Below are 19,748 nucleotides of genomic sequence, written 5' to 3'. Positions count from 1 at the left end.
AGAACAAAAAGCACCGTTGCACTCAAGAGTTAAAGGTAAAAGGCTGATGACCACTAAATACTGAGTAGTCTACATTTTTGCACCAATAGGTATTAGTCAGCAGGTCTTTCACCCCAACGACAATTGTTGACGCCAACAATGAATTTGATCATCCGACAAAAAGTTAATTCAGAACATCGACAGTGGACGTGATTTCTTAACTTAAATTTACATTCGTCATTTCTGACAAAACATCTTTTAACATCTTTTTATTACAATCGTGGTGATTCATAGTCTGGCATGAGACATATTCTAATTCCACCCTTAGAATGTCTTGATGTATATCCAGGAAATCCCAATCAAGATTTTATCTGCACGGTAGAATGTATCCTTCCCTTTCCTACTTTCAAATGATTGATACCCTTGCCTTGGATCTAACCAACCTGCAGCTATGTATGGGTAATTACTCATAGGTAGCATGTGTAGTGAAACTCACAGAAGGGCTAGGCGGACTAACTACTTTCGATAAGCATTAGAAATGATTCCTGTTGGACATGCTCATGTCACATCACAGCGATAACTTATACAGTTTTTAATGGTGCTGGAGCCAATTTCAAGATGTAATTCCATAAGTAGCAGTACGTAAAACGAAAACAATAATAATATTTAGAGATACGTTCTACAGCGGGCTTCAAACTTGAATTATTTCAACGAAACGATTGAGAACCGGCAAGGCATGAATATATCTTAACGTATAAGTATAGCAAACATTTTATAAAAAGAGTGCTAATATTTAATTGCAATCTAACATTAACACATTAGTTACAATAATCATTTCGAGGTAAATTTGTTTAAAGACGGAAAGTCAAATCTAAGCAGTGGAACATGTAGCAGCCAGAAGAGACTAATGTTATAGTTTTAATGGTGCAGTGATCAATTGAAAGAATTGACATTTGCCTTGTATTTATTAATAACATCAAAAGGGTACTAACAATATGATGTGACTGAATGCACGATAAAACTTGAAGGTGTACAAACAGATTTATGATATTCAAAGGCGTGCCTCTGATCTCATGCGTTTAAGTTTCGCGAACAATGAACTCGGAAAACGAACTGAAGCTACTTTTGAATGCTTTATTGTAACTTTATTACTCATGAAAAGACCATTTTGGTTCACATTATTTTAATGATGTCTGAAGACGCGGAGTTTAATTAATTTAATTTTGTTAAGAATACTTATTTGACTTCAGAGACATTATGATAGGTATAATGGATTAAGCGATAATCGATAATGAATACTGACAAGAGATTTAAATGTGACATTATGGAAAAACCAACTAATTAAGTGCACTAAATTTGGTGCATTTCACTGCATTCGAGTGATTTCTTTTTAAACACTATCATCGTGATCGTGTCCTCAAATGAATATAGTATTTTTCATACAACCCATGCTGTTTCCAAAGAAGATTTAGCGCTTAATAACCGTAAAAATAAACATAATGCTACAACCGCAAATGCAACTTTCTCTAAGATATCTAGAAGAATTATCGTTAGTTACGGTCGAAGCATTATGCATTAAGCGCAAGTCAGAGATAGCGATGAATTTCTTTATATGCCCGCTAATGTAAATTTGATATGCGTCAATTTGGTACCCACATACATGGTAAATTGTTACGTAACTCGAATACGTTACAGAAACGTGAACTAACTAGTTTTAAGGTATCGTGATATTAATTTTAGTTAAGTCTGGTTGTTGTAATGATTCATGGCGTAATGATTAGCTAGATATTGGATGTAATCATTAAATTACCTCATCTTTGGATAATGCAACGACGGACAAATTATCTGCAATGTTTATATCCGTCAATTTGTTACGGATTGGATAAGTCATTTTCTACTCGAGTTGAGTTATTGATTAATTTGAGTTAGGTTACATTGTTTACGTTTTGAACAAATTATTGGTTTGGTTGGTTATAAGTAAAGATAACACTAAAAATACTCTTATCACGAATCTATCAATCTGTAATGCTCTTATTACAAGTAAGTACAAGTTTCGTATGTAATATTTATTTAACTTGCAATGTTCGAATTTGTGACTTGTCGTAAAATTTTGCAAGATCTGCATAGATAAGTATTTCACCAGTTTTTAGTGATCGGATTGATTCAAAATTTGGCACGAACATTACAGTATGGATGAAAATGTAAGTAAATATCTACATCTAACAAAAAGTGTAGTCAGCAAAAAAAAACTTATTTTGTTGACAAAAAAGGTCTCTGGGGTGCGACAGAATTTATGAGAACGCTCTTTAAGTACCGGTAATTCATTCGGTACCGGTAATTATCTAACTTAACTACTATTACGTACTGAGTGAATTTAATAAGATTCCTTCCAGCTTATGCAAAGATGATATGAATGTTAACGAAGGATCAGAATCAGTATAAACAGTACCTGTGGTATCTCGATGTAAATACCGCATAAACAAAAGAGACATCAGTTTGTTTAAAGCGATCGCTGCAGCGATAACAGAATGTTAACGAGCAAACGAAATTACATTTCCAATGCAACAATTTATGTTCGCAGCTGTGAAGTTTCAGTACAAGCAGTATTTAATTCAAGGTTATTAAATATACTCAGATTGTAGATCAGTAAAACTGTTTTGTGTTATGTTGTACCTATTCACAATAAGACGATATTTTTTCACAATAACTTGTGAGGGTAGACGTTTAGAAAAATTTGACAGCAACAAAACTGACAGTTAATTGTCTATTGTTTTTTTTTTTTGCTTTATTTTCGCAATTCTTTACCACTTCGCTTTTCCAAATTAAGGTAGGTAGACGATTATAAATTTATAAAAACGCAACACAATGTCAAGCGAAAGTGTTAACCACTCGTGCGCATCCAGTTTCTCTTATAAATATTGACGGAAAAAACACCATTTTCATTTCAATAAAAAAGAAAACAAAACCGCAGATCTTTGCCACAATTTGACGTTTGAGGTTTGAAATAAGAAGTCGATACGAACGCGCAGTTGAAACGTATGCTCGGAATATAAACAACACTCGCGTCTTGTAGTCGATGCGACCGACACGACCGTCCGCGGGGCATGAGGTTGATCTACTGTTCGGCCCACTCGCAGCGCTTCAAGCGACACATTTCCCAGCAATTTCAATAGATTGGCAGCAATAAAGCTATTAAAGCGCTGACGAGCGCAAAACTTCAACAACATTCAATCTAATGAAGTATAAAATCGCCTTTTGATGCGCAGAAGACACCTTCAAAGAAGTCTATTTAATTCATAAGTTGAATAATAACGATCATATTGGGTTTCTCGGTGAGGAAACAATAGAGGTGAAAGGTCGAGAATCGTCTTTGTTCGAGGTGTGACGTAAAACAAATCTGCAGGAATAATCTAATGTCTTCATTGACTTACGGAAACAAGGTCATTGGTTGTCAAGAATAAATCAATGGAAAACAAAGACTTGGTGATTTCATAAGCGGAATAAAATTCAATAAGAGAAACTTAATTCGAATAGAAAACGTAGCAGCGGTAGCACCTCAATGTTTCCCAACACTATTCAAAACAAATGCAGTTGAAATGCAAAACATAGACAATGTGTGAGTGCCTATAGCTGAGTATATGATGATAGCTTAGCGGTGTTTCAAACGTGTCTGCCATAGCAATTACATTGCCTTTTGAAACGTCTTAAGGATGCGAAGATGGCCTGCATTCCGTACAATTATCCTGAGTTGAACATACCTATTCATAATTTAGTTTTTAGCCAAATGTTTTCAAAAGGCAGAATGATTAACTTTTCTATTGCCTGACTTTAAAAAAGTAATAAGTGTAATCTATGGTTTGTTCGTTTTTAAACAAGCTATATTTTCTTTGATAATGGAAAGTCGTTAGTCTTGAATAATTGAGTGATAACGATAAGTCGATAACATTTTTTCGCAAAGTTAAAATAGGTGTATATTTAGATATTTCACTGGCCTTGTGTCGTTCGCCAACTGCAAATATCAGATCTATTTACTATAGCAATTGTTTCGGCGGCAATGCCAAGGAATCCGTTGCACAAACGGCCGCTATGTTGCGTAAGTAGGTATTTACATTGAGTATTTTAATGAGCAAACTTTGCCTATGCATTGACAAACAAAAAAAGTCGTTCTGAAGCGTTGCATAAGCCTTAGGAATCCGGAAATTCTTGAATTGATTGGAAAATGTTGGAAGTTGCTTATCCGAGTGATTAGGAAATGAGAAGCTGATATTTATCGCAAGAATGTTTGATTTATGAATTAAATTAGTTAGGTAGTAAAGTACTTACATTTTCGAACACGGGGTGTTCTTACTTCTTGAACAATAACCAAAACTTGAGAAGGCATTTTGAATTTTGAATATCTACTTTATATCAAGATCAAGTTAATCGAACAAAGATCAATTTGACACTGAGGACGAAAACATTATATACTGCACAAGACAAGTATCATCTGTGCATGAATATTTGTAATACTTTTTAACGTGTCTGAATGATGTCATAGGTAAACGTGATCCTATGCCAAGTTAATAAAAACGGTATTGACAGTGGACATGTTTACTTACAGAAGTTTTTTTGACGCTAAGCAGCTATAAATCTAGATTGCTCGGAGTGGAAAACTTGCATCGTAAAACACCCAGCCATAGATTCAATAAAAGATGGTCTGTTTGAATTTAACGCAGAAACAAAAGAACACCAAACAAGTAAAGTAAATTTCCGTCTACGCGTTCTAAAAATGCATTTAATGACCGCAAAGTTTATTCTGTCTGCATTATTGTTGGTTTGAGCCTAGCAAATACTTTTTTTAGGTTACACTTGTGATTGCAGGATGGAGTCTTGTGCAGCTATTAGTGTTAAGTATGCACATAAAATTAGGATTTCACTTTGTGGCTTGTAAGTGGGTGTTTTACTGAAGCGATTATTAGTCATTGACGTCAGACGTTTGTCTTTTGTTTGCACGGTGATTGCAATTTTAATTCTCATGGTCATAAAATGATGTGAAAAGTTTTTGTGAAGTCTCAGATAGAGCCACTTTTCATTGACCGGCGAGCGAAAGTTTGTTTCATGTTTGGTAATATTCGAGGACAAATTCGTTTTTACAGTAAATGCGTAACTTTTCCAAGAAGATCTATAATTTAAACGCCTAATAGGGGCAGAATTGTATATTCAATAAGTATAAGATACCATAGACAATGGGCAAGAGAATAACAAGCCACTGCATAGGTACGTCGGTATTTTTATTTTAAGAACTATTTAAGGAACTTAACTAGCTTTAAGAAGCAAGATGCCTACATGTGATATGGACGGATAAAATTAATGGCTCTCAGAGTGTCTCAGCCCTTAATGTGCGGCTTGTACTATTTTGGGGTCTCATAAAAAACTCATCCATGTTTGAAACCAGGAAAAGATAGCTAACAAATTTAAGAAGCTGAATAGGTCCATAAGCATATGGTTAAACATGGTATTGAGTTCTTATGTTTAGACGTCACAAAGTGCCCATAAAAGGGGAAGGACGATCGTGTCATTCTACGGATTGTGCTACGGAGAAACAAAATGTATGAAATTGTATAAAGCTGCTTTAAATGCACAAATCCTGCAATTTCCGCATTTTGCCCGCGAAATAAATACAAGAGTCAGCTTGCCGTCATCCATAAATTTAAGAAGGCAGTTTCTAAGACGCGATTCTAATGAAAAAGAACACTTAATTTCAGCCTTAACAACCAGATCCATTTTCAATTAAGTACTTAATTGCGAGAATATAACATTTTAGGTGTTTTGAAAAGTAAAAATAGTGAATTGAGCTATACTCTGTTCCAACGGCGCTGGCGAAAAAAACTTACTTATGGACAACCTTTCGGATGTATCTCTGAACTTCATTCTAAAACATGATACAATAAGTTTTATCGTCTTGAGTGACCACTAACAGCCCGCATACTTTGAAAGTTTCTACTAAGAGCAAATGATAAACAAGTGCATCGGACAAAATATACTTCTTCAATTTTCGTTTTTTCGCCTGCCGTTGAAACAGAGTATATCCTATTCCACCGGATGAGGAAAATATGGCCAGTAACATAATTACCGCCAAAAAAATAAAAATAAAAACGCAAGAGTGTCCTCGCGTTCGGGTGTAGCGGGACCGTTCCGCTTTCGTTGGCAGAAATAGACGTGCCGTGTGGTCGCTCGCGCGACGCCGTTTCCGGGGAGGGGCGGGGGTTGACAACGTTTATGGCCACTTTAGAGTTTTTAATCAAATTTATATTATAAACGTGAAAGTTTGCGAGAATGCATGGATGTTTGCGCTTTCACGTAAAACCTGGTGAACGAATTTCGATGACATTTAACACACAGTGAGTAGGTTCAATATCGGTATCCAATTAAATCTGTGGTTTGCTTTCCAAATGCAGAAGTAGACATTAATTGTTTCTTGAGAAAGTCTCGTATTGAACGCCTAAAAAAAAATCTGCTTCTTAACACCAATATCCTGATTTATTATCTGGGTTTTCTTTTCTAATTCAGAAATATGTAGACCGAGTAATGTTTCTTGATGATTTATAACACAAATAGTATGAAGTGTATTTTGAACTTTCTCCGATATATCAGTTTGAAATCTTACAATTTCGCGAGTGGTCTACAAGAGAGGAACTCCCCATGATCACCCTGCTAATACACGACGACAAAAATAATGCCCGTATGCCATGTTTTTTAACGCGCATTCTTCTTGACAGTGATGGTCTTTCTGAAAGCGCTGGGCAGATTAAATATTGGTGTGTAAGGTACAGCAGAACCCTTTCTGACCTATTTATAAATTAAACGATTATTTTGAATTGATTTGGTTTGACTAGGTAGGTATTAGGTAAGTACGTATTGGGTAAGTACCTATCTAACCTAGCTGCTCACTTGCTTATTGCTTATTAGATCAAATATAACGTAACTACGTAAGTACGGGCGGTGCGGGCGAAACAAGGAACACTTCGGACTTTACTTATTATATTCCATACCTACATTAAATTGGTTTTATCCACTCATTTAACCAGAGAAAACGTTTCGAGGTGATCATTTACGATCCCATTACTCTTTTATTAGTGAAGGGGAACACGGTTTTGTATTAATGTTGCACAAGGTCTTAACATAAAGCGATAAGGGGATTATGCGGTATTTAAATACTACTACCCACGAAGCTTTAAACTTTCTTTCTTTATCGAGCACTTCATTAAAAATGATTCCGTAATATTTCTTTGCCTTTTCGGACTTGGTTCTTCTTACCAAGGACACCGCCTGGTACAACGCAAAAAGAGCTTTACTAATTTTAAACACAAACTGTTGTTTGCTAAAATCTCTATACATTTACGTAAACTATGGGGATCGTCATACTCGCGTGTCCTTGTTACAACGAAATAACCAATTATAAGGCTAGCTAAAGCCATTCATTACAAAAATCAAGTTGTACCTCTATCTGTAACATCCGGATTTAAAGACTAAATTACTTGTCTGACCTATTTTTAGTCATTATTAAATTTTATTGTTTGCATAATTCACAATATAATGCATGCGTAAAACCATCCAGTACTTTTGATAGTATTTTTTACGCTGGCAACACAGACACAAATCAAATTTGGAACACGAGGCAAACGAGCGCCAAAAACGGAAAAGCCTTGATCGCGACCGAGATTGTGCAGAAGGTTCGTTCAGAAACCGGTCGAAACCTGAGTAAAGAAACCAACCACTGGCCACCTACCGATCGCATTTTTGCGAGAAATAAAATACGGTTCAGTGTTTCAATCTGAAATTGGAGCGACCGGTCCCTTTTAAACGAGTATACCTAGTGCCATCCACGAAGACGCGTGATTTTGACAAAATTAGCCATTAATGACATTGTAATAAGAACCACGGCACGCGTCATCGTGAATGACTCTACCTATAACTCCGATGCTCTTATATGGTTACATATGCACTGGCATTTAATAATAAGGCTTAATAAGCTCTGTTTTGCACTTCATGAATATTTATTAAGTCCTACAAGCATATCTCACGCATAGCAGATAGTTCAGTACATGACATACTTACTGTAGGTACTTAGTATAAGTACCTACATTTGTATAGCGCTTTGTTCGTTCTTTTTCTGAGCAGCCAATAATTACAAATATTAAATTATCATGATGTGTTTATAGGAATTCAATCACCGGGTTATTAATGTGAATGTCAAACAAAGTTGGAATGAAAGACATTTTTTTGTGTAGTTATAGTAGTAGTTAATTGTTGCAAATTCTTTTTTTTTCAATTTGCCATTCTTTTCAGTTTCAAATTTACTCTCGCATGACTCTGACTAAAGTACCATGTTTATGTTATATCAATATGAAGAATTCAATATTGCGTGGTGCAACCTTACCTTTATAGCTAACATTTTTTTATTTTATTTCACCACAGTATAATGGCTGCTGGCTGTACGGGTGTGTATTATTTTTTCGCTTAGGTAGGTACTAAAAAGTATGCAATACTAATACTAACCTTTTATATCCCTCTGCAACACAGGCGACAGCACGCCGCTTGCCAGTGCTGTGTCCAAGTGGTTGATGTTTTCAGTACAGCGCGTTTCCAGCTCCGTCTGTGCACGGAAAAACTTGATTTGCCAAAGTCCGATTTAAAAGTGGCATCGGAAAACAGCAAAAAATAACTATACATTTTTGATCCATGCAGAAAAACATATCACATAAATCTGCCTATCTGTTTGACTTAAGTTAGAGTTGAGAACGCGAAAAAAATTACATAGGTAAATCATACATTAAAGTCAGTCGGCATATTACAGAGCACTGTGTGATAAACACAGTGTAATGTAACAATAGATTTTTATTTTGTCATCTCGGCTTATGTTGACCGGGTTAGAATTGAAAATTTTAACACCAATACCATCTATGTATGTATAGGTAAGGCTGCGTTTCCATCAGAGATGTGCGAGGATGCATAGCGAGGAACGTGTTTGCCATGCACCAATAGAAACGCTTCATTTACCTACCCTCGCTCCGCCGAGCTGTTTCCATTCCACTATGCACCACGCGCTGCGCTATGCACTGAGCTATGTGCTGAACGAGGATAGGTAAATGAAGCATTTCTATTAGTTCAATAAATTCCACGCAACACATCCTTGCACATCTCTGGTGTCAGCACAGGTTAAGTCGGGTAAAAAAATAAAATGTCAAATGAAATGAAGTTCAATCTTTCGATGCGACTCTTGCTGCTCTGTAAATCCAAAACTTACACAAAACAAAACAAGGAAGTATAATCAAAAATCTAATATATATATATATAAAAAATAAATGTTTCTATATCTATTCAAATAAATATTACAGAGGTTTATATTGGGTGTACAGAGCATATTCAATTTTTAATTAACGTGTGTATGCCTATCAGCTGTGCAGTAACATTCAGAGCAAAACATGAGTTACAACATCAGCGAATCAATTAAAAGTATTTTGTAATTAACTCACTTTTTCAAATTCCTTATCTTCTTTAGCAAAAGCAGCAATCACTTTGATTAAATTAAATTTTGAAATCAATAAAAATCACATGCTTTTTTGTTTCCTTGCAGTCATCATGCCAATTAAGTTTTTCGATTTATTTGTAACCTTATACGATAAGTACCGACTACTTACTTAATATTAGTGTAATCAACTGGTACAGTTGCCAAAACATATAGGAGCAGTCAAAAGTTTCAAAAATATTTTAACACAGGTCTAAATGTCAAGTGTTTATGGTGTATGAGTTCAGATATTTTTGAACTCTTTGGCTGCTCTGATCCATCGGACGGCGACTGTACATCATACAAAATGCAAGATACATTAATCAAAAAGGAAATGCCAAACAAAAAAATTAGGAAAGCATTTAGGAAAGCCCAAACAATTTAGAACTTTAGAAACTGTCATGAATAACCTTATCGCCTTTTGAAAAAGTATTCTGAATGTTGATAGAGAAGGGTGTTAATTGACTGAAACTCCATTTGATTTTCAAACTGAACGTTTATTCCTCTAAAATTTTACACAAAAGTAATCACTGTGATGTTTTTTAACATTTTGTAAAATTAAACAATTAAGATCAATTAACAACCTAGCCCTGCTCAACTCGTGAATAATGCCTAGGTATACACAAATATACTGAGATATATTGCGGAGTTCAGTCAAATACCGTGTTAACAAAATAATCACCTACATTATGCCAAGGAATTAAACCATTATACAACAGATTACAACCAATAAGGGCTGTTAGTTATACTAACTTAAGAGTAAAATTAATCACTCAATGACAAGAATACGCTTTCTTAATGAGGTAAACCATAAATTAAAATAAATTAATCGCTCATCGCCGCAGAATACACCCCCGGCGATATTCAAGCACAAATTCCCTCTCATTTCCGAACTGATTCGAAAACATCAAATTTGACAGCTGTCAATTTGACATTTCAATATTTTCCATCGTTTTATTGCAACTGGTAACCCTGAATGATTCTTGAAGAAGCTTTCTGTACCATTGCGCAATAAGTTAAAGATTACTAAATAGTTTAATGTAAGTACATCTACAGTTGAAAAGGCTTGACCTAGCACCAAGATATCACCACCGAAGGATGAGAATGATTTAAAAAGAAAAAAAGGCAGTTAGTAAAAATGCACAAATCACAATCACACAGCAAACAAACTGTTAGTAGGGAATTTAACAGAAAAAGGGATAGAAAACCAAAACAGAACGTAGGTATGATTTAGACAGTGTCACTTTGCAACATAATGCTAAATAAACATAATGTTAAATAGGGTTTTAAGATTATATTAATGAAATATATACGCTTAAATAGACAATTTTAACCAAAATGATACTGTCGTTAATGTGGAATGATAGGTTGATTATTAATAGGTTAGTGTCGAATTTCTGCAACGATTGTCAGATCATTCAATCCAAAACTCTTTTAAATGCTTGCAATTTGTACAAATATCCACCACATAGAATAAATAACTAAAAATCAAATGTGATTCTACTTCTCTACCTTCGACTGAAACACCACAAAGTTGCTGGTCACATAGCACGTCCTATACCTGACAATCGCTGCAAACTTCATACGTGTACTTACATAAATAAGGATAAATATCACACATGCCCAAGCTAAATGTCATTGGAGGTGTATGTAAACTATTATTAGGACGGAGAAGGCGGCGACGGCGAGGCAAAGGCGCGCGCGCAGGGCCGGGCGGCGCGCCACGCACGTCGCGAGCTCGTCATCGCCTTCAAAGCTATCTAGATCTGAATCGAATTGGGTCCTTACGTAGTCAAAGGCGCGGTGAAGGTCGGGCGAAGCCTCGTGCCGGCCTAACGCCGCCTCGGCCGCCTCCAGCTGAGCGCTCGACCGCCGCACCATCGAACGCACTTCTTCAGCCTCCGAGTCGGAATCCCCGCTCCAGTTCCTCCTACTGTGCTTCTTTGGGCTCGAGGAATCGTCTTCCGAATCGACGTTCTCTGTCGAGCGACGACGCAGCTCCGACAAAGCGATCTTTTGTAGCTCTGACTCGGCGTTCTTCTCGAAATTTCTCCTTCGACGGCCTAGAGAATCTAGTATATCCGGCCGGTTGTTGACTTCGGTGTATTCTAAAGAGCTGTTGACTTCATCGCTGGTCATGTTGGAGCTGTGTCGGCGTCGGCTTAGAGCTTGTACGTTGAGCAAGTCAAAGTCGGGAGAACGTTTGTTGCTTTTCCGATCGCTTTCGGATGGTTTGCGGCGACGGATGCCCTCGTTACTCTCGATGCTCGTGTTGTTTCTGGATCTTTCTAAGCTGTCGAGGAGTGACTTCTTGCGTTCGGCACTGGACATTGATTTCTTGGGTTTTCGGCCGGGGGTTTCGACGGGGGAGCGAGTGGGGCGCTTATGGCGGGGTAAGGAGCGCTCGCGGGGGAGGTCGTTGGGGCGGCGGCGGCGGCCGGAGGGGCTGTCGTGCTCGGGCTGCGCGGACAGGCTCGAGCAGCAGTCGGACTGGGAGTCTAGGAATGCGCGGTAGTCGTCCCCGAATTCGAGCAGACGCCGCGCCGCGTCGGAGTCTGGCGCTTCCGAATACGGCTCCGAGTTGTACTTTTCCTGGTGAGAAAGATTAGAGACTTGAGTATGACCGTAGCTTGAAAATTAATCAAAGGGCCGATTTTTTAAATCAAATAATCCGAAAGAGGTAGGCACCATTTGTAAATGGTCCAAAATTGTATCCATTTTGTGATATAGCAGCAGAAATTTACAGTTTTAAAAAGGAGGGCGATATCATAAAATAATAATTCCAAGACGCGACTTTTGACGACATGACATGAGGGTGGGTCAATTTATGTGGGCATAAAATTAAGTAGGAACTTCCGTCATGTCGGCCTATAATATAAGAGTACGTCCAGGCAGGGCAGGGCAGGGAACACGAGGATGCCTCTTAGAAATAGAAGACCTGAGCCGTAGTTCCCACGCAATCCAGTTTTAGAAAAATTTACAGTTTAAGCGGGAAAAAAAATATGACAAACGATGATTCGGACAAACATTACGGTATCCCTAGCGAAAATTATGCGAACTTTGGCGCTCCCCTATTTATAGATGACATGAACCAAGCCAAGCCGTTCACCCGTGCGGGTTAGCGGAGGCCCTTATCATGGAAACAACAAGGAAACATACCTGATAGAAATCCCAAGCTTGCTCCGAGAACGAGCTGTGTTCCTCCGTGCCGGCCGTCACACTCTTATCCACATCGGAATCCTTGTCCATAGTTAGATCCCAGAGCCGACTTGGATCCCCTAAACTAAGGGCTAGGAACGTTTTCTCCCTGTCCATACTCCTTGCGAGCCTTGGCCGTACGTAGCCGCCCTCAGGCCCTATTTTAAAGCTAGGCGCAACAATTTCTTGTTCTATCTGTTCTGGTATGGCGCTGTCTTCCCGCGACGATATGTGTGTCTTTTCTATACTCTTGCGCAAATTGGCTATAGTTGCTAACTGTTGCTTTATTAACTCTTCGTCGCTGTCGTTGCCTGAGGTGGATGTTGTGTCGAACCTGTTAGGATATTGAAAAAAAAAACTGTTAAAAAATAATACAAGCTTTTTTACTGATTACTTTTTGTTGACTATCCAACTTACATAGGTATAACAAATTTCAAGTAAATCCGACCATTAGAAGTGGGTTGCAAGATTTGACCCAAAAACATCAAACAGGGCAAGTTATAAAACCTTGTAAATAATAAATAAAATTAAAATCAAAAAATAAATTAATTCGAATTAAAATTAATTCGTCAAAAGATGGCGCAACGTGTTCAAACTAAAATTCATAAATTAGAATATTTTCCCGTTAGATTTGATCAGCTCTGAGCCTTTGATGTAACTGATATGTTAGTCAGTATAAAAATACAGCTGTTTGCGCACGTGTAAAACAATGAGGGTTTTTCACAGAGGCGAAATATCGCTAGATGGCGTTAGCATCGTGAGGTCCGTTTGACGTTTGCTTGCGATTTGCTCATTTAGTTATTTAATCACTGTACAACGTCCCTCTCAAAGAGAGTTTACCTTGACACTGGCGAAATTGACCTATTAATTAGGACAGAAAAGCCATATTTTAAAAGAGAAGAAGAAGAAGTTATTTAACCAATCACACGCAACGTCAAACGAACCTCACGATACTAACGCCATCTAGCGATATTTCGCCTCTGTGAAAACCCTCATTAGGCTTATTCGTTTCATTCGCAATCGTCACTAGATTCTTACAAGGAATATTTTTGTAGAATGCCGATATTTACGCTATTACGTTCTAAATCTATGTGTGGTTCAAGTCAATAAACACCGCGGAACTATTGACACTTAGTATCCTAGTCCCCGTCAACCAAACCCAAGTAAAGCTTGTGCTATGGGAACATATTGCCATGCCATGAGGGAATCGCCTTAAAACCGTCATGCCGCATTCACACTCGAGGCGAGGTACGATGTGAGAGTGTGACCAGACGCGCGCGCCTCTCCTCACCCCTCGCAGCGCTCGTGTCCGGAGCGATTTCTCAAGGAACTTGCGACAAACGCCAGCTTGGTGTTTACATTCGCCCTCTCGCTTCATTCGAGATTGAACGTTGTGCCACGTAGGTTTTAAGCTCAAAAACAACTGACCTCGCTACGAGAGTGTAAACGGGAAACTCATTCACCATCGATCACGCGAGCCGCGGACCGAGATACGAGACGAGGTGCGAGGTGAGGCACGAGGCGAGTCTAAATCCCGCATCACAGCTCCTAACTTTTAGCGGATTTTTACCCCATAAAATCATACTTTTAATAAGTAACTCAGGAGACGTTACCATGGCAACAAAGTACACTAAAAAGTTGACTGACCCAATAACGCCGCAACTCACCTATTCTTCTTGCTGGTAGCCGGATCGCTGGCTGTGCTGCGTTCCTGCTTCTCCTCTTCGGGACTGATCCGGCCGCAGAAGGACTGGCTCTTGACCAGCCTCTCTCGCCGCGCCTCGTGCCGCCGCAGTTTGAAGCGCTTACGCCGCTGCCAGTTGAGCTTGTCTCCTTCCACGCAGGACGTGCAGGCTTCTGTCATCGTGTTGGTGCTGGATACGTGACCCTGGGAAGATGGGGTTAGTTTACTTGTACTATCGAACTAACTGAATCGTGACCCAATGTGGAACCTTTTCGTAGAAAAAATCATAGTGACATCGCATTGCTTGAAGGGCATTTATGACAGACACGTACTAAGAGAACGTTGTACGGTGGCTCAGAAATCAAATGGGTCGACTGTCTCCTTATTGAAAAACACTTCTTCAACATACCTTTTTAAAGATGAAAGAATTTAAAAAATAATTAGCTTTTTAATTACCTATACATATATTTTGTTTCGAAAAAAAAAACCGCCAAGTTTCTTGCGGCGCATTCTTCTTGGCAGTGATGGTCTTTCCGAAAGCGCTGGTAGTATAAAAAGTGTGCCAGTTACTTGCACCGATGTGCAAGCTATAGATTGACATGTTTAATGTCTGATATACGAAGCTTAACTTAAAAATAAATGGGGTTAATTTTCCCACACAATAAACATTTCATCATTCGTTATTTTCACACAATACTTGCTTAATAATGTGAAAAAAGAGTGGTTTGTCGAGAAAAATGGTTATAGATTTACAACATATCTGAGCAACATATACGAACGCACAAACACAACCTCAAACGCATACACAGTTCTCCGTTCCGTCGTAGGTAAAAATAGTTTGGCTTATCAGCTCACTAGCGCCATCTATCGGGTGGATGCTCAATTAGTAACAATACCTGCACCGTGGTAGTACTGCCTCGCAACTTGGAGTTAGAATTCGTTGGAGTGACCCTCTGCGGAGATGCGAGTGTGTTCAGTGCCGACTCGGATATCGACATGTTATGCGACATGGCAACTTCCGTGGTCGGAGTGGCGACAAGGGATGTCCCTGTCCCGCTCAGCTGTGATATGCAGGACACGGACCAAGGACGCGCGCTGTTGCCAGCTCGCTTCTTGCGCATCTGGACCTTAGGATAAAGGTTAGACCTTAGCCGTTGTGTTAATTACAATGTGGTTATGTTTATGAAAATGTACCGCAACCTCTTGAGTTTTATTATTGTGAAGTTTCACGTGATATTTACACCGTTTATAAGTGACGTATATTATATAAATAATGAAACATAATTATAAAGAAAAATAAAATACATTGAATAGAAATAGAAGTAGAATCACTCGATGCCAAGAATATACCGTTTTATTCTTTAGTTAGTTAACTTTGAATTTAGTAGTAAAATATTTAAACAAGGGCATGACACGAAAAGCGAATATTGAAAGTCATAAATTATTTTTACCTTAGGATGATGTGTGGGGGTGACTGTACAGGTGGAAGTACTCATGTCCATAGATGAATGTATGTTTCTCTCTTCAGATGTCAAGGAGGTGTCCACTTCGCTTTCAGTTGTATATTCCCCAGATGCGTCGCAGCTTTCTGTGCCCTGAAAAAACAAATAAAACATGTATCAAATCTCAAGAAATCAAGCTTGGTCAATTCGGAGCGAAGGCATGATATTTATAGACGGCTTACGCCATCTATAAACACAAGAGTAAACTAAATCTTTACATGAAACTTTAAACGAAACAAAAATGAAGTAATCACAGTATTTAACGCTAGGAAATTGGAATTATCAAGATTTCCTCTACTAATATTATTTTACTATGGTAACCATAGATCACACGATATTCTTTGTAGTTTTGAATGCGCTATTTCGATACATCTAGCGCCATCTATGGAGGAATTGGAAAAGAAAAGCACCTATACAAAGATAACTAGTGCTATCTATCAAGAGCTTGAGAAAACTCTATTTATTACAGAAGTTTTGCTAGAACTCATCAATTAAATATTTGTAATATTTATTAAGAGCACAAAACTATTCACGTTTCAAGAACAAATGAGACTGGTATTGAATTACGAACCAAGTAAGTAACTTCCTGCATAATAATTAAGCATTGTAAATGTACATATTTAGGACAAGGTTGCTGTAAGCAATAATCCGTATATTACTGAAGGTCCTCTGCCACAGACAATTGAATGGAACAAGCGGCTACAAAAAAGTGATAGAAAAGTAAATTTTTGCAAAGAAATATCTACCTACTTTAGCCTGCAGCGGGTTTTACATACAGTTGTAGCTATAACCGCATGATTTGCGCAGCACGGTCAAAGTCTGGTACCAATGGGTTTTGACAGCGAAAATCTTGCGACTTTAGTTGCCTGTGTAAAGCTGTCGTGATATAAATGATGGGTAGACCAGAGTTCTTGATGACACATACCTGATTGCTATCGTTATTCTCTTCGGTGCTTTGATTCAACCACTCCTTTATCCTCGACATCTTGCCCCTGCTGACATTTTTGCCGTCCTCCTCGAAAGCTAACGGTTTGAAATTCCTAGCACCTTTCTTCTTAGCCATTTGTTGTTGTGCTTGCTTCTGTACGAACTCCTCGGCTTGTATCACAAGTCTTTCTATATCCTTGCACCTTGTGTTATTTTCTACCCTTAAAAGATCCGGTGTGGGCAGATTTGTTTTAGGAGTTGTTTCCTTCTTTTCATCTAAAGGCAATTCACATTGGATTTCGACTGACGACGTCATTATATCTGTTGAATCTTCGTTCCCGATTTTCTGGTTGCTGTAAGTCCATTCTTCTTCTGAGGATTCCTCTTGTGATTTCTCGTCTGTCTCTATCATTTGGCGATCAGAGTCGGAGTGTTTGTAGTAGAAAATGCCGCAGCGCGACGATTCCCGGTACGTTTGATTGAATTTGGAGGGGTCGACAGGCTTTTTCCTCTTGACGACCGTTGGTGGCGTCTTTGGTCGCTCCGCGATCGACTCGAGTTCAGGGCCTGGAGTGGACAAAAATAGTACTTAATAATAAAAACATTGAAAAACACAATATAATATGGGTTAAGTAATTAGCTATTTTTATATGTGTAATTTATGCGAAAAGGAACTAAAATATTGCTCAAAGGGACCACGGGGATTTTTATTCCCCGTGGTCCCTTCAAGGGACTACGAGAGGTGCCACGGGTAACAAGGGAGCACCAACGAGATGGACGGATGACCTGGTTAAAGCCGCGAGTTCACGGTGGGTGTAAGCCGCTGCCAACCGAAGCAACTGGAGGTCTATGGGGGAGGCCTATGGCTGATATGATGATGATGATGAACTAAAACACCAAGATCTAGGCGAGGCTAATCTTGGCAAGCATTCACTTCTAAATGAAGCCAAACGAAAGAGTGTTAGGCTAGGTAAAAGCATATGACAATCGTATTATTGTTTTGATTATTTGTTTACGATTGGCGCGGGCGATTGACACAACAACTTCCACTTTCAGAATCGGTTTGTCATTGTTTTAAGATTCCGATTATTCGTGTGTATGAACTTTATGAATGGTACGAGTATGAATGATTGTTTTCACGTGGAAAGGAAAGTCTGAATGAATATTCATTTATGGAATGTAAAAGTGCCATATACCTAATACGACAAATCTGTGAGGATGAGGTATTTAATTTTTTAATAACCCAATATGGGCCAAACCCGGCTACAGCAGAGCGTAGTTTGTTTGTAAAAAATAAAATAGGTACTGGGGGAAAAAGTTAAAAGGTTAAAAGTTTGTCTTGGTTTGTTAGTCTAACATCTATATCTAGCATGGTAAACGATTGTGTTTCTCTAAAGATGAATACATAGTTACCAAAAGGTCGCGGGTAGCAAAGTAATTGTTTGTAGTTCATTACAGCAGGGACGTTCTTTTTAACTGCTGATGACAATACTCGGGTGTAAACTTACAGTCAACTTCGTCCATAGCCCTTGGCACGGTTTGGTCTGTGTGGGGCATGCCGTTAGCGGCGGCGCCGGGCACGCGAGCGTCCATCTCGGGCTCACAGTCCGAGCCGAAGCCGCGCCACTGGTACCTTACCGCATACTCCTGGTCGTCCTGGAATCAACGGTGAAGGATCAGTATAAGAACAAAAGATGTGTAAGAATCGATAAGTTATTGTACAGAGTAACAAAGTCATCGACATACCACACGATATCAGAAAGCAGGAGTGGCAATGGATTTGCCATATCTCATGAATTAAGGAACAAGAAAGAGTGTTGACTTCCATCTAGAAGCTGGAGGCGTTAAGCCAGCAGTGCTATAGACCGATGATGATGACTACAAGGGTTAGGTGCTTCCCAAACAAAACAGGCCGTAAAATTGTCATCGGACTTTCTCAGTCGGTCGCTGTTGCCATGGCGACGGACTCACCTCGGAGGCGGACTGGCGGCTGTCGCCGGAGCTGTCTCTGCGCTTGCTGGCACGTTGGCGGCGCGGCGACCCTCGCCTGCTGAGACGCGGTTGCTTTAGCGCCGGCTCCTCGTCACTATCGCTTGCCACTTCCACTGACAAGAAACCCTGTAAATTACAAAACGATATTGAAAAATTTGGTTAAAGTTGCGGGTTCACGGTGGATGCAGGCCGCTTCCAACCCAAGAAACTGGAGGTTCATGGGGACGTCCTACGACTGATCTGATGATGATGATTGAACAATCTACGTTACTATTTAAGAAAAAATGTAAAGTGGAGGTTTGTATCGTGTCAATTAAAACCAAATGTATTGGCTGCATGCTTTCTTCACTTTGTTATTAATTAATCTTGCAATATGCTTTTTACATGATGGCGCTACGTACACATCTGGGATACAACCTATAATGTAAGAGGAAACAGTGATATTATTCAAACGATTGCACATCTTGTCGGCAGTTGAACGCAAGAAGTTTATTACTACCCTACAGCATCACTCCTTGGTTATTCAAATTTAACTGCAGCACTATCAGACTCCGTGAATGAAATAATAATCGTAATTCATTCCACAAATAGCACTAAGCTTTCCTTTAATTCAATTATGCCCATTCATAAATTAATCTACGCGCACTAAAAGTCGTTTAAAAAGTTAAGAAATTTATGGCCAGCCAGTGTCATATAAAGTGTGTCCAGAGAAAGAATAACGATCTTTATTTAAACAAGTGAATGTGGGTCACGCGTTGCCTAGTAACCGACAGTCAAAACAAATCCCACATGAGTTCAATAATGTGATTTATAGACGCAGACACGTGGCCGTGCAATCCAAATTCACTTGACATTCAACTAATATGAGGGTCGCGTGGTAAGTTTGATCGTTATGATGGAAACTATGCTTCTCAAAATG

The 19,748-nt window shown here is 38.8% G+C and overlaps 1 protein-coding gene across 1 annotated transcript in view; it reads right to left on the bottom strand.

Moving 5' to 3' along the window:
* The window catches only part of klar (klarsicht), a 413,798-nt gene that overhangs the window by 22,073 nt on the left and 371,977 nt on the right, over positions 1–19,748 (bottom strand). The window contains exons 11-19 of the mRNA XM_074103166.1: positions 18,809–18,955; positions 18,346–18,493; positions 16,836–17,404; positions 15,860–16,003; positions 15,305–15,535; positions 14,392–14,612; positions 12,686–13,058; positions 11,315–12,118; positions 8,518–8,614 (exon numbers count right to left, since the gene is read on the bottom strand). Coding sequence (XP_073959267.1) covers positions 8,518–8,614; positions 11,315–12,118; positions 12,686–13,058; positions 14,392–14,612; positions 15,305–15,535; positions 15,860–16,003; positions 16,836–17,404; positions 18,346–18,493; positions 18,809–18,955 — 2,734 coding nt within the window. The remainder of the gene's footprint in view (positions 1–8,517; positions 8,615–11,314; positions 12,119–12,685; positions 13,059–14,391; positions 14,613–15,304; positions 15,536–15,859; positions 16,004–16,835; positions 17,405–18,345; positions 18,494–18,808; positions 18,956–19,748) is intronic.

The sequence above is a fragment of the Choristoneura fumiferana genome, chromosome 20 (genome assembly GCF_025370935.1).
Source record: "Choristoneura fumiferana chromosome 20, NRCan_CFum_1, whole genome shotgun sequence".
NCBI lineage: Eukaryota > Metazoa > Arthropoda > Insecta > Lepidoptera > Tortricidae > Choristoneura > Choristoneura fumiferana.
The sequence above is the reverse complement of the archived record's forward strand: the minus strand, read 5'-3'. Positions and strand labels throughout refer to the sequence as shown.